The 15,452-nt window shown below is 38.3% G+C and overlaps 1 protein-coding gene across 4 annotated transcripts in view; it reads right to left on the reverse strand.

The window, feature by feature from the left end:
• Ndg (Nidogen) overlaps positions 1-15,452 on the reverse strand; it is a 224,135-nt gene that overhangs the window by 19,479 nt on the left and 189,204 nt on the right. For all 4 annotated transcript variants that reach the window (XM_067153764.2, XM_067153761.2, XM_067153763.2 and 1 more), the window contains one exon: positions 13,442-13,617. In XM_067153764.2, the coding sequence (XP_067009865.1) occupies positions 13,442-13,617 (176 nt within the window). The remainder of the gene's footprint in view (positions 1-13,441; positions 13,618-15,452) is intronic.

Genomic DNA, 15,452 nt, shown 5'->3' on the forward strand with positions numbered 1-15,452 from the left:
GAGTTGGAAGGAAGCAGCCATGGCCTTAATTAAGGTACAGCCCCAGCATTTGCCTGGTGTGAAAACGGCAAGTCACGGAAAACTATTTTCAGGTCTGCTAACAGAGGGATTCGAACCCACTATCTCCCAGATGCAAGCTCACAGCTGTGCACCTCTAACCGCACGGCCAACTCACCCAGAAACATATGTTTGTCACCATTGTGGTAGAGTATGTAACACTGACGACACATCTGTAGCAAGACTAGGAAGACTATCACACTCGCTCATAAGGGATTGCCAATGATGATGATATTAGTTTGTTGTTTGGTTGCATTGTTCCATACACATTTTAAAAGTATTCATTCTCTTTACATACCAAAAATATTTTCTGTTTACAAATGGAGTAAGGCAAGGTTGTATATTATTACCTCAACTCTACAAAATCTGTGCAGAATATGTCAATGAAAGAGCTCTTGAATGATGGACTGGTGGTATCTTGTTTGTTGGCAGAAAAATTAGCAACCTGAACTGTGCAGATGACACTTCCCTCATTGCTGGAAGTGAACAAGAACTTGCTGACCTGATTACAAGAGTGAAGAATACTAGTCTCTATTGTGGTCTAGAAATGAAATGGCGTATGGCTTTTAGTGCCGGAAGTATCTGATGACATGTTCGGCTTGCCAGGTGTAGGTCTTTGGATTCGACGCCTGTAGGCGACCTGCACATCATGATGAGGATGAAATGATGATGAAGATGACACATATACCCAGCTCCCGTGCCAGAGAAATTAACCAATGATCATAAGTTATGAATTTCATTATGGTCCGTATTGACAATGATCATTACCCCTTGATAGTAACCAATGATGGTTAATATTTCCGACCCTGCCGGGAATCAAACCCAAGGCCCCTGTGACCAAACGCCAGCACTCTAACCATTTAGCCATGGAGCCGGACAGTGTGGTCTAGAGATAAACATGAAAAAGACCAAACAAGGTCAAATCCAACTTAAAGATGTCTGAAGAACCTGGAAGTAGTAAGGGAATTCATATACCTGGGGTCGGTCATCAGTGACATGGGAAAATGTAAAAAAATGACAAAAAGACATGTTGTCCTAAATCAAACTGCAGTGGTTAAACTCAATAAGATTTGGCAGAACCAGGCAATATCAAAAGCTCCAAACATGTGCATGGTTGAATCCCTAGTGTTCTCAGTCTTTTTGTATGGCTGTGAGAGCTGGACCGTGAAAGCTAATGACAAAAATCGAATCAGTGCCTTTGAGATGTGGTGTTGGTGGAGAATGCTATGTGCACCCTGCACAGAAAGAACAAATGCTTGCATTATAGACAAACTGAGCATCATAAAACTCCTATCTTCCCATGTTCCCTGGTCACATTTTCAGAAGAAAAGAACAGAATTTGAAAAAGAAAAAAAAAAATTTGCAAGGCAAAGTTGAAGGCAGTAGACCATGAGGAAGAAGAGCAAGTAGGTGGTAAGATCATGTAATGAAGATCACTGGCCAGTCTCTTCAGATTATGTTAAGAAAAGCTGAGGACAGCTCTGTATGAAGACAACTCATCAAGGTTATAACACAGAAGTGATAAAGCAAATGAGGTCCTGACAGTCAGCAATGAGCAGAATGACTAATGAGGATGACATGTTACTTATTTTTTTACTTCATGTTACCACTTTCACCACTCTACGAATTTCCCTCGTGTTCTAAAATGGAAGTCTTCCGGGCGTTCCCAATATTAAAGGTTATTTGGCATAAAGAACAAACGGCAGAGGCTTGATTTACAACTCAACAGAGAAAAGGAAACTTCAAGAGCAAATCATTTACTGAATACTTTTGTTTCTTTAGACTTTTTAAAACTGTGTAAACTATTCTAATGACATTCATCACTATTCAGGTGTACCATGTACTTACAGATAGCGAAAACTGCTGAAAACTAAGTGGACATTACGGTGGAACTGACATTCACTTGTATCCAAAAAGCACAGGTACAGAGCACAGAGATCACAACTAGAGAACATACAGAAAGGAAACCATAAAATATTAGCTTACTCATGTATTTTTGTAAGAATGATGAGTTTAAAAAGTCATTGATTATTATTGTTTACATAAAATCATGCTAATAATAAACACTGAAAACCTGGGGCTTTTTGGGAACAAGCGATTGAGTCCAAGAACATTCTAAGGACAAATTTCTTTTGGGGTCAAAAAGCAAAATTCGGGGACTGACCCTGCAAAACAGGGATGCTTGGTAACCTTATATTTTGAAGTAAAACCTTTTTCTACTTATGCAAATTCTAATGCCTGAGAAATGGTATGGCATACCACAAGAAAGTGATTTGATCAGAAGGATAAGTTTTGGCTCTATCTGCAGCATGTAAGGATCATATGGATATCTGTGTCCAACCCTTGATCCATTTCTTTACAGGGTTGGGTATGAAGCAAGATGAGTCTCTGTAGCGAGTTTGTAGGTCTTCCTGATGTCAACCTCATCAGAAGAGTTAATGATATGACATGAATGACGTGATTTATGATATTACAAGTTGTCCATTTCATGACCGTATCGATGAATATAATCAAGAAGTTAGTAAAATGACTACCTAATTGATACTTTATTATTGCCTCAGGCAAAATTGAATATAAATTAGCACTTACAGGACATGTTTCGACCACTTAGTGGTCCTCTTCGGCTGTATAAAGAAAGAATTGAGAAGAAAAAAACATTAGGACAATAAGCACAAATAATAAAAGTTTTTTTGAGACTCCTTTGTTAAAAAATGGCGGTCATCAGAACAGGACATCTTGCCTCTCGTTCTTGTTTGGAAAAGATGTTTATTCTGCGCTGTCTAGAGGCTTTTTCTTTTAGTGTGACCTGATGAAGTAACGATGTGACACAGTCTGACAGTTCATGCAAAGCTCTGGAGAGAAGGGAAGTAGAGTTTTGTCGTCATCTAAAATATCATGTGAGGGAGGAGGTAGATTGGGCTGTGCTTCTGTGATGTCGTGTTTGATTATATCTCTTGTCCATCTCGTCTGTTTTATGTCTACCCATTCCAAGTATTTACTAATGTTCTCGTATAAGATGTTTTTCTGCTCGTTGTTTTTGTTAAGATTCTCTTCACCGTTTTCTAATAATTTGAAGGTCCTGTATGATAAATAAAGGAAATCTAATGAACAACCTTGAAAACATCCATGTCGTTCTTGATAAATTAGAAAACGGTGAAGAGAATCTTAATGAAAACAACGAACAAAAAAACATCTTATACGAGAACATTAGTAAATACATGGAATGGATAGACATAAAACAGACAAGATGGACAAGAGATATAATCAAACACGACATCGCAGAAGCACAGCCCAATCTCCCTCCTCCCTCACATGATATTTTAGATGACGACAAAACTCTACTTCCCTTCTCTCCAGAGCTTTGCATGAACTGTCAGACTGTGTCACATCGTTTCACCAGGTCGCGCTCAAAGAAAAACCCTCTAGACAGTGCAGAATAAACATCTTTTCCAAACACGAACGAGAGGCAAGATGTCCTGTTCTGATGACCTCCAATTTTTAACAAAGGAGTCTCCAAAAAACGTTTATTATTTGTGCTTATTGTCCTAATGTTTTTTCTTCTCAATTCTTTCTTTATACAGCTGAAGAGGACCACTAAGTGGTTGAAACATGTCCTGTAAGTGCTAAGTTATATTCAATTTTGCCTGAGGCAATAATAAAGTATCGATTAGGTGGTCATTTTACTAACTTCTTGGTGATTTATGATAACAGGAAGGGAGAGGGTGAAACCCAGTCCCAGCACATAGCCTACTCCTGACGAATAGCAACAAGGGGTCCGTTCAAGGCTACAGATGAATCACCATCACAGCGTCATATGACCTCACTCCACATGAACAGTGTAGAGAGATTCGGAAATGAATCCAGGTTCTTGATACACAATCTAGGGATTAGAAATTGTACACCGCCACCTCTCCTACCCTGCCAGCTAACATTCTGATTGTGAAAACTTTTTCCACCAACAGGACTTGAACCGGCTAACAATGGTGTCATACCATATAGACTTGACGCTTTAACAGTCATGGCTATCAAGATATAATAACATCAGTAATCTATATATATAAAATAAGAGTTTTGTCTGTACATTGCTCAGAATTTGAAAAGAATGTTATTTCTGTATCTGTCATGTCCACAGTAACAAGAAAATGCATTTTTTACTTTTCCGTAATTTCTGTCTGTCTGTCTGTCTGTATGTATGTATGTACACGCATCACGAGAAAATGGCTGAAGAGAATTTAATGAAAATCGGAATGTAAAGTCAGGTGATGAACCGCTACAATCTAGGCTATAAATTATTTTAATCACGCTGAGTGAAATGGTAGTTTAGGGGAAGGCCTGAAATTTAATTCTCAAATATTTATGTTATTAGTGGTCGTGTCTTAATGAAAATTGCTAGACAAAGATGGGAAATAATTCGCAACAATATAGGCTATACACGCTGAGAAAAATGGTAGTTTAGGGGAAGGCCTAAAATTTAATTGTCAAATATTTATTTTATTAGTGGTCGTATCTTCACGAAAATTGGTATGCAAAGTCGGGGAATAGGTCGCTGTAATCTAGGCTATCAATAATGTTATTCGCACGGAGTGAAATGGTAGTTTAGGGGAAGGCCTGAAATGTAATCTATACCGTATATAAAATAAGTGTTTTGCCTGTGCATTGCTCAGAATTTGAAATGAATGATATTTCTGTATCTGCCATGTCCACAGTAACAAGGAAATGCATTTTTTTTACTTTTCCGTAATTTCTGTCTGTCTGTCTGTCTGTCTGTCTGTCTGTCTGTCTGTCTGTCTGTCTGTCTGTCTGTCTGTCTGTCTGTCTGTAGGTATGTATGTACACGCATCAATAGAAAACGGCTGAAGAGAATTGAATGATAATCGGTATGTAATGTCGAGTGATGAACCACTGCAATCTAGGCTACAAATTATTTTATTCACGTTGAGTGAAATGGTAGTTTAGGGGAAGGCCTGAAATGTAATTCTCAAATAAGTTATTTATGTTATTAGTGGTCGTATCGATAAATACTACATAACTAACATAAGTTTAGTTATGTCGTAAGTTAGTAGTAGTTATGTAAGAAGTTATTAAATTTCCGATCACTTATGTCTTATACATTGTTACCGTACCGCATATAATCAGAGATATTCATGAATTTGGATTTTTGTTACTAAGTCCATATCAGCGCCGAGTCACGAGAAAATGGGTAAACAGAATTTAGTGAAAATCAGTATGTAAAGTCTGAGAATAAGGAACTACAGTCTACGATATAAATAATTTTGTAGGACACCCTAATATCACAGAGTCGAAAGAAAACTAATGTGAAGGTCTGCAATATAGAAAGCTCATAATCTTTATCAACAATAACATTACATTGACCATTGTTTGTTGTGATGTGCTTTTTGTCTTCTGTTTCCTCTCATCCCCGATAGATAGGACTACTGTAGCGTACCGAGGTTTTTTTAATTTGCTTGACGTCGCACCGACACAGGTAGGTCTTATGGCGACAATGGGATAGGAAATGAATAGTGGTGTGAAGGAAGCGGCCTTGGCTTTAAGGTACAGCCTGGTGTGACTGGTGTGAAAATGGGAAACCACGGAATACCATCTTCAGGGTTGCCGGCAGTGGGGTTCGAATCCACTATCTCCCGGATGCAAGCTCACAGCTGCGCGCCCCTAACCACACGGGCAACTCGCCTGGTCGTACTGACTGTAACAGCCTGCCTGTATATTGGCGGGAAGTAGCTGGGGAGTAAGATAACTTTCTTCTTTAGCATGCCATTCCTCTGGTTCATACATTTCCTGATATATCTGGTACGTAACACACTGTTTCATCATAGTATTCGAGCTATTCAATCCCTACACTGATTGGAATGAGTAGTGTGCATATTTAACGGAATAATGACAGAGGAGTGTTCACGGCAGTCTGCGACCTGGTTATTCCATCTCTGGAATTTTGGACTCTTAGATCGGCACCGTAGTACTGTTTGTTGAAAGTGAGAAAGTGTGCGGTTTTTCATTTGATCGAGTATTTTATATGATAACATTGCTTTCAATCGCTACATTCCTACTATCGTTTTTGTAATGACCTATGTTGAATTCTGTTAGGAAAACCACCAAGTCAGTCTTTCTGAGAATCCCGTAGCGAAGCACGGGTACATCAGCTAGTCATTCTATAAATTGCATTCAGTGGGAAAATTGCCAACTAATAATAAAAACATATTATTTTAAAAACCCACACACACTATACAGTTATGAGCCATAATAAGTCTGTGACACAGGGTTTTTGCTCCCTTCAATTTTTTCTCTCTGATTAGTGTTATATAGAGGATGGTTGCCTAGTTGTACTTCCTCATAAAACAATAATGATGATGATTGTTGTTTAAAGGTGCCTAACACCTAGGTCATCTGTCCTTAATGATACAAAATGAGAATAAAAGTAATGACAATTAAAAAGTCCAAAACTCGTCTACTGACCAGAATTCAAAATGTGATGATGAAGAATGAATTGATGAATATGAATTTATAATAATCAGCAGATCCAGCTCACAATATTGAAAGTTAAAAATAAATCCAAAATGAATCCACTGACTAGAATTCAAAAAAGAGACCATGAACAATGGTTATGAACTTAAAACAATCAGTGGATTCGACCTACAATGCCCCATCTTCCCAGAAACTTATATTAAATCAATAGTGTATGCTGACCAAGGGGGTGCTTCCAAAGCACAATCCTGAATTGATAATGTTTGTTGTCTAAAGGGGTCCAAAATCCAGGTCAACAGCCCCTCACAATAGTACTTATTGCTAGGAAAGTAAGAACCATGGTATTTCTCATGTAGCAGTACTAATCATGAGTAACGTAGACTTATGGTGTTCCACACATTATGGTACTACTCACAGGTAATGTAATACGCACAGGTAACGCAGACCTATGGTGTTTCTCACATTAGGGTGCCACTCGTAGGCAACGCAAACGCGTGGTGTTCCGCACATAGGTGTACAAATCACAGGGACCCGTACTATCCCGTGGTGTTCCTCACATGAGTACTAATCGCAGGCAATGCAGACCCACAGTGTTGCTCATATAGTGGTACTAATCACAGGCAAAGCCCATACCCGTGGTGTTTCTCACAATGGTACTAATCACAGGCAATGTAAGCCTGTGGTGTTCCACATGTAGTGTTACTAATCATGGGTACTGTAAAACCCATACCGATTCACCCTCTGTTGCTACTAATCACAAAGCTATTGTGTACCTAACATAGTGGTACTATGTTGCCATTGATGCTTTCACGGCCCATACTACTCGCAAGTAAATGTGACCCACGGTGTTCCTCGCATGATGGTACTAATTACAAGTAGTCTCATGGTTCTAATTCAGTCATCCCTTGGTTGCCCCTTTTAGTCATCTCTTACAACAGGCAAGGGATACCGTGGGTGTATTCTTCGTCTGCATTCCCCACCCATAGGGAGTTGTGTGTTGGGTCCATGGCAGCTATTTTATTTCGCTCAAGTCCGCCGGCAAGCCAGTTAGGGACCTCCCTATCCGCCACCTGGGACATGCCACCACCACCACCACCACCACCACCACCACCACCACCACCACCACCACCACCACCACCACCACCACCTCTCAAGACAAGTCTCTTGTACACCTCCCCTCAAATGTATAATGGAGTATTAATGTAGATTCTAAGACATGTAGGTATTCCAGTGAGAAATAACCTTAAAAGCAATGACCTTAGAAGAAAGTCTATTTGAAAACGGTGATTATCAAAGTCAAAAAGAGCTGAATGTGTATTCCGTCCTTGGGATTCAGACCCAACTACCTGCTCTCCAGATGAGTGTGTTAATTGATTCCACTAGGATGCTTGATACATGAAGCAGTCACGTTGAAATACTCGTAATTCTCTATGGGTACATCTGCTGGACAAAGGCTGAATAACTATGAATATACTTGATGGTGTATCAGTACGCTCTCATCAGAAACCCATCTTGAGGCTTAGGGGTTCATATTCCAGTGCTAAACCTTATGAGCCAAACAGCTGATAAAGTGCTTTTAATCTGCCAGACAACTACTGCCCAGCTAAATGATCTGCAACGATACATGGTCAACATGATGATGTCCTCAGTAATATTACTGAATTTGGCTTTCATGGCCAGGTTTACTGCTTCACAGCTTCTCAGTTGACTTCTCGAGGCTGGGAAGGGGGTGGGCCTTGTTTCAATTCTCATGCCAAGAATCCAAGAAAGGAACCTGTGTACAAGAGGTGGAGACACTATCCCTACATCAGAGGGTTGGCAGTTCAAGTCCCTGCGTGGCAAATTTTGCAGCTCATTTGCCTTGTATATTATGAAATAGTCTGCAAAAGTGCAACTTTTCTCTCTTGTTTAATTTTGTAAGATGTTATTGCAAACTTGGAAAGACCTGATGTTTTGTCATCGTTGCATATTGTTTCAAGTTGTACTTTTCCAGTTTGTAGTTAAATTTCTAATAAAGAACAGAAAAAACAGAAATTATGCCCCAAAAACCAACACAGCTAAAAGAAGTCACCATAAATGGTAATAAAATCAAAATAGTAACTCAGTTTAAATATCTTGGAGAAGTAATAACACATAACCTAAATTAAAAAATCTCTATCCAAATAAGAACAAATAGATTAGCTAAAGCACAAAAATTAACATGGGATATCTACAAAAAGAAATGTCTATAAATACAAAAATAAAACACTACAACACAGTTATAAAACCGGAAGCTACATATGCAGCAGAAACACTCTTTTACCTGAATAAACAATCAAAGACTGACAGACTTCAGAAAATTCAAAGGATTGGAAGAACCTGCATCAACAAAAAATACCAGAAAGATGGACAGTGGCGGTTAATACCTAACAAAGTTGTGTACAAAGAGCTAGAACCCATTACAGATACTATGCATAAGAGGAGACTGGGATTCTTGGACATATCATGAGTATGCAGTATTCAAGACTTCTGAAACAACTAGTACAACACAATCTCGTCTCAAAAAATACCACAACAGGATGTAAATGGATCAGAGAAGTAAGAGAGGATCTGAAGGAAATAGGCCTTACAACAGAAGACACCACAAATAAGATAAAATTGAATACAAAACTCAAGAATACAAACCTCCACTTTACCCTTACACAAAACTAACCAACAACATGCACATTTTCAACTGAGGAAAGGACACGAAGATCGGAGCGTCTGAAGAAGTACTGGGAGGACCGCAAAGCCTGAACAATCCCTTCAAAGTGACCTGAACGACGGACTGACTAAAGTGATCCTATGTGGTCATAAAAGAAGAAGAAGAAAGAAAGAACAGATACGAAGGTAGTCCCAAAAATAAGGTCTGCTATTTTTTTATAAATACAGAACTCTGTTCATGTGGCTTTTGGTCACAATACTGTGAAGAGTGTTTCCCACGCTTGCATATAAACATGCACACGCCGCGCAGTCGTTGAGAATGTAGCTCTCATTGGGTGTTACCGCCAAGTGCAAAGTGCGTGCAGTTATTTGGTTTTTGAACGCAAAAGGTACTGAACTGATTGAAATCCATCGTCAATTGATGGAAGTGTATGGTAAGTCGTGGATGGATGTCAAAAATGTTCGTAATTGGTGTAGACAGTTTGCAGCCGGTCGGACTGAAATTCACGACGAACGAACAAGGGAGCAGGAGACCATCAATTGCTGTCGAGACAGTCGTGAAGATTAAGCAAATCGTGCATGAAGATCGGCGGATCACCCTGGATGATCTCTGCACTTTGGTTTCTGAGGTTTCCGGAAGCGCCGTTCACAACTTCCTGAACCACTTGGCGGCGAGCTGGTATGACATGGGCATACATAAACTGTCACAGCGTCTACAAAAATGCATCGACCGAAATGGTGATTATGTAGAAAAATAGCTCAGTGTTCAAGCTGTAAAATGATGTAAAACATTGTAGAAATAAACAGGTCTATGTATTTATAAAAAAATAGGAGACTTTATTTTTGGGATTACCTTCGTAACTGTTGTGTGATTATTATTTCCTTATTTTAACATTTCCTATCACAGAAATCATTGCCTGAAATTTCTAACTTTAGGCTTGTTTATTTAGTAAACTGTTCAAATTTACTAAGGTATGGTAGGTTGAATCATTTTAACATTCAATAATAATGAATATGTCCTTAAAATGAACTACATTAAGTTACAACCAATCTGTATGATTAAAATATTATATAAACTATATGAAAAGCAATTAGTGATGGGCAACGCTCTCGCTCGAGACTCTCGAGACTGACGTCGCAGATCTCGGGACTCTCGCGAGAATCTCGAGACCGATCCTCCTGTAGTGCAAGCTGTGCTACGTACCAGTAACTACGACTCTAAACTTGATAGTAATCATTGGCAGTTATAGCGCGAAGTTCTCATATGAAAACGTGTGAGCCAATACATTTTGTCAAAAGCCTGGAAAAGTATTCTGTGTTCAACTATGAACCCTTTAATACCATTAATGAAAGTGAAATCCGAATGTCAGTATGGTATCTTAAACTGTTTACGGCTCATTTGAGGTGGACATCTTAGCTGAATAACCCTGCATAATTTATGAATAACTGTAGATAGGATGTACACCTACTTGGATACTAGGGGCGTGCATTATTCGAACTTGAGACGGGAAGATGTGCTTTGCTACATATGCAACCCCCATTACACATGAGTGAAACGTGTTATCTAATATGCCCGACTTTGCTCCAATTCTTTCAGCAGGGGTGATGGACAACGCTCTTGAGACCGATTCTCGTGTGCTGCGAGCTGTGCGACGCGATGTCCCAGTAACTACGAGTGTAAGCTTGATAGTTATCATCAGCAGTTCTCATATCAAAACTTGTGTGACGATAAATTTTGTCAAAAGCCTAGGAAAGCACTGCATGTTGAACTATGAGCTCCTTAATACCATTAATGAAAGTGAAACTGTTCACGAGTTATTTCAGGCGGACTTCTTAGCTGAATAACCCGTATAATTTGTTGATAACTATTATTAGGATGTAAACCTACCTAGATGCCTCAAAATCGTTGTCGGCAGGGTAGCTTCTTGTGATTCAGACTGGGCCGGAGGTGTTCTGTGACTATTCCTCTTAATTTATATTATGTGTTTTTAAGTGTCGGATCATCCCAGAAGTATTTCTGCCGAAGTATTTTACTTCTTTTGGATAAACAACACAGCGGGCTGTGCTATGTGGCATCTCTTCAAAATAACCGACATCCACGACTACGTTGCATTTCGGACATTGTTTTCAAGTTGTCGCGTACAACTAGACACAATTACATATTGCACTGTCATATACCGAAGTACCTAATTATTATTATTATTATTATTATTATTATTATTATTATTATTATTATTATTATTATTATTATTATTATTATTAACAAATACATCGCAAATGGGAAATATCCCAGTGGAAACGGTCACTTACAGTAGTGTAATAATAACCAGCATACTGATATGGGCAAGTTTTCCTTTGTAAACAGGACCATAAGGGATTGGAATAAATTACTTGCAGCAGTCTTTGATAGATTCTCTTCCGGTATCAAATCGTTTTTGCCTGCTGCCATTTCTTGATGGATACAGTACTTTTGTATCCATCTCTTGGCACAGGCCAGAGTAAAGTGTAGCTTCCACCGAAGTCCCAGTCTCATCCATGGCTGTGACAATATGGAAGCTGCTGGGGTATGGGTGGTGCTGAGTAATGACATTCAGAGAATGACTAGTGCATCTGAGTGTTATGAAAGGTGTTGCTCATAGGGTCAGTTGTGCTGCAATAGCACTTTCTGACCCAGTGAGGAAAGCAATGACAAACTACCTCACTCCTCGTCTTGCCTAATACGCCTCATTTTGGTGCTGCTATTGGTTTTTGCGGTTTCCTTATAACCGCATAACCTTTGGTGGTGCTATTTGAGGATCCAACCAGCCTCTGGGCTGATGACCTAACAGACAGACATCAAATCGTTTAAGATGATGATTAGTGCTAGTGCAAAGTGAAAAGTAAAAGCTGTAAACGACAGACACTGAATTTGTGATTTTCTGCTGGATTTAGAATGTTAAACTAGTAGTATTTCTTCTAATATTTTCTCTTCATGGAATTGCTTGTTGTACTCGTGTTGTTGTAGTTGTTGGGTAGTTATGGTTTAACTTTAATATCACTTGTAGTGTTAAGCTAGTAATAAGTTCAACCTGTCTTATAGTATTGTAAGCCATAGTGTTAAGTAATGGAAATACTTAAGTTGTGTGTGAATTTGTATATAATGATGCTGGATTTAGAAAGTTAAACTAGTAGCATTTCTTGTCATATATTCTTTCGTTGTTGTCATTATAGTTGTAGGGTAATGATGGTTTAACTTCACTTTATTATCACTTGTAATGTTGAGCCAGCAGAAAGCTGCACCTAGAGTATTGTAAGCGGCAGTGTTAAGCACTGGAAATACTGAATTTGTTTATGATGCTGGAATTAGAATGTTAAATTAGTAGTACTTGTAATATTTCCTTTCCATGGAATTGCTTGTTGTACTCCTGTTGTTGTTGGGTAATTATGCTAACTTTACATATGACGCGAATACTCTATAACATTGTAAGGAATTATTTCCCTCGTCACCAAAATATCAGTAAACACAAGCGGTGGTCATATGTTATTGAATGTGGGGTCTGATAACGATGTACACCTATCTGTCGAAAGAATTGGAGCAAACTATTTTAGATACACATTCCACTCATGCGTAATGGTGGTTGCATATGCAGCAAGGTGCACCTTGCCTCGTCTCGATTTAGAATAATGCACGCCTCCAGTATCCGGGCACATGTATCTACAGTAGCCGTCAGGTTCTGTACTTAAACTACTCATTCGTGTACCTACCAGTGCATACAATGCCAGAATGCGTATCCTTTATAATTATGTTATTTTGCGTCAAAATAGACCTCTGTAGAAATGAACACTGTAGTCGCTTGTTGACACGTATTTACGAAATGGAGAAGGCCCGTGGTTGGCTATTCGCATACTCGGCACAAACAACATTCAGCTCCGACTACCTGTAAGCCTACGACACACTGCTCGCCACACAATGCGGGGACAACGCTCTCGAGATCTCTCGAAATTTCTCGCGAGAAATAGTACCTGCGCTAATCTCGAGAAATCCCGAGAAATCTCGAGACCTAGCCTCAGACTGCCCATCACTAAAAGCAATACATCACTTTAGAGAGTCAAACACATAACAACAGAACATCCATAGAAAACTATGATAGACTATTGTACTAAAACAGTGGCTAGTTTTGAATTATAGCAATTGGGTAAGGAGATTGATTCCTAAAAGAATATTATTTTGTTTGTTACTCACCAACTGTCTTTGTGCCTGCATCTGCCCAGCATAGTTCATCAGTGTCCCAGTCTATAGCCAACGAGTTAGGAAGATGAATTGATGGGCCTGTTAGGAACACACTTCGTCCAGATCCATCCAAATTGGCCCACTCCAGTTTGGGTGCATTTCGATCCCAGTCTGACCAGAACACCTTTCTACAAAACCAGAGAACTACTGAGCACTTCATTAAGATAAGTTATAACTTTCAAATATTTAATAGTATGAACATAATTTAAACATACAATTTTCTACATTTCTATAATATTTTTATCATTTTAGGAAAAAAAGTGTGATTGATAGAATCTGATGATGTTCTTTCAAGAATGAAACATTACGACCAGTGAGTTTCATTTTGGTTCCCTATTGAAGTACAATTTTAGATAAAGAAATTTTTACAATGTGACTTTGTTTATTAAAATATAGATCCAACTAATCAATACTGTAAAACTATTTGGTTAAATATTAAATTTAATCTAATCAATTTCATTTAATTGTATTCTTTTAAGACCACTTTTTATTTAAAATTTAAGACATATAGGAACAACCATCATATGAAATTTCAACCTCGTATGTCAAACGGTTTCAGAGAAATAAATATTTTTGACATCAGGCTGCACCCCTGGTTAGAACAATTTGGGGGTGTATTTTTTAAGACCACTTCTCAGTTAAATTCTAAGCCATAGAGGAGCAACCATCGTGTGAAATTTTGACCCCATGTGTAAAACTGTTTCGGAGATATTAATGTTTTGTCATCAGGCCTCACCCCTCAGTCATGACCTGTTATGAATGTTTTGTTTCAAGACCACATTTTATTTAAAATATAGGATATAGAGGAGTAACCATCATGTGAAATTCTAACATAATATGTAAAACAGTTTCAGTGATAAGAATATTTTTGTTTTCAGACCTCACCCTCCTGGTCAAAACTCCTTAGGGGTATATATATTTTTTAAACCACTATCTATTTAAACTAAGGCATACATGAGCAACCACCATGTGAAATGTCAACCTCATATAATATATCAAATGGTTTCAGAGATATGAACATTTATTAAAACAAAGTGTCTTGATCTTAGAGTGAAATACTGTACCTACATTGTTCTTTGTTCAATAATGTGCTCTTTTTTCTTTTCTTTTTTACAGGTATGTTATAGGGTTGAGTAATTATTATATTTAGTGTTTGACAAACTGGTCAACTTAAAGTTACATTAACTGAGTCAACACTCAGGAGAATAGAAGAAGAATTATCCACCTTCCAATACAAAATTGAATGGAATAACTGAAAATTACATGTATGGGACTGGTTTCGACCCTTGCATAGGCAAGAGTCGAAACCGGTCCCATATATGTATGAAATGGTGCAATTTTTTGTTATTCCATTTAATTTTTTATTGAAAGGTGGATAATTCCTCTCCTATTCTCCTGAATACTGTGTCAATTTGGATCAAACATGAAGTTTCTTACTTACAGTGTGTCAACACTGGAAAGTATGGCTTCATTTTTAACAAATCTTCTTTCATTGATACATAATTCTGAGTACTTGAATGTTGTTTAGAATTTGTTTGAAGAATATATTTCTAGGTCTTCCATGTGGTTGTTTCCCTTCAGTGAAGTCTTCTGCTGCAGTTCTCATTAAATTGGAGTGGCACATTGTATGATCCCCCCCCCGACATGTTAGAAGTCTATTCTGAATTGTGTGAAGGATTGATCAGCATAATGTCTAGAACCCTACTGTTTGACATCTTATCTCTTCATGTGACACTCATCATTTTATGACTGCATCACATTTTGAAGGCTTCAAGATAGTTCCTTTAACTTTTATTTTGTGTCCAAATTTCAGAGACATACACTGAAATGCTTCATATAAAAGCATTTAGCATTCTCTGTCGGAGGGATAGACTAAGCTGATCTGCATGCAGTAATCTCTTCTTTTGAATAAAAGCTGTTTTGGACTGAGCAATACAACATTTAACTTCAGTGGTGCACCTTT

Source organism: Anabrus simplex, chromosome 9 (assembly GCF_040414725.1).
Source record: "Anabrus simplex isolate iqAnaSimp1 chromosome 9, ASM4041472v1, whole genome shotgun sequence".
NCBI classification, from domain to species: domain Eukaryota; kingdom Metazoa; phylum Arthropoda; class Insecta; order Orthoptera; family Tettigoniidae; genus Anabrus; species Anabrus simplex.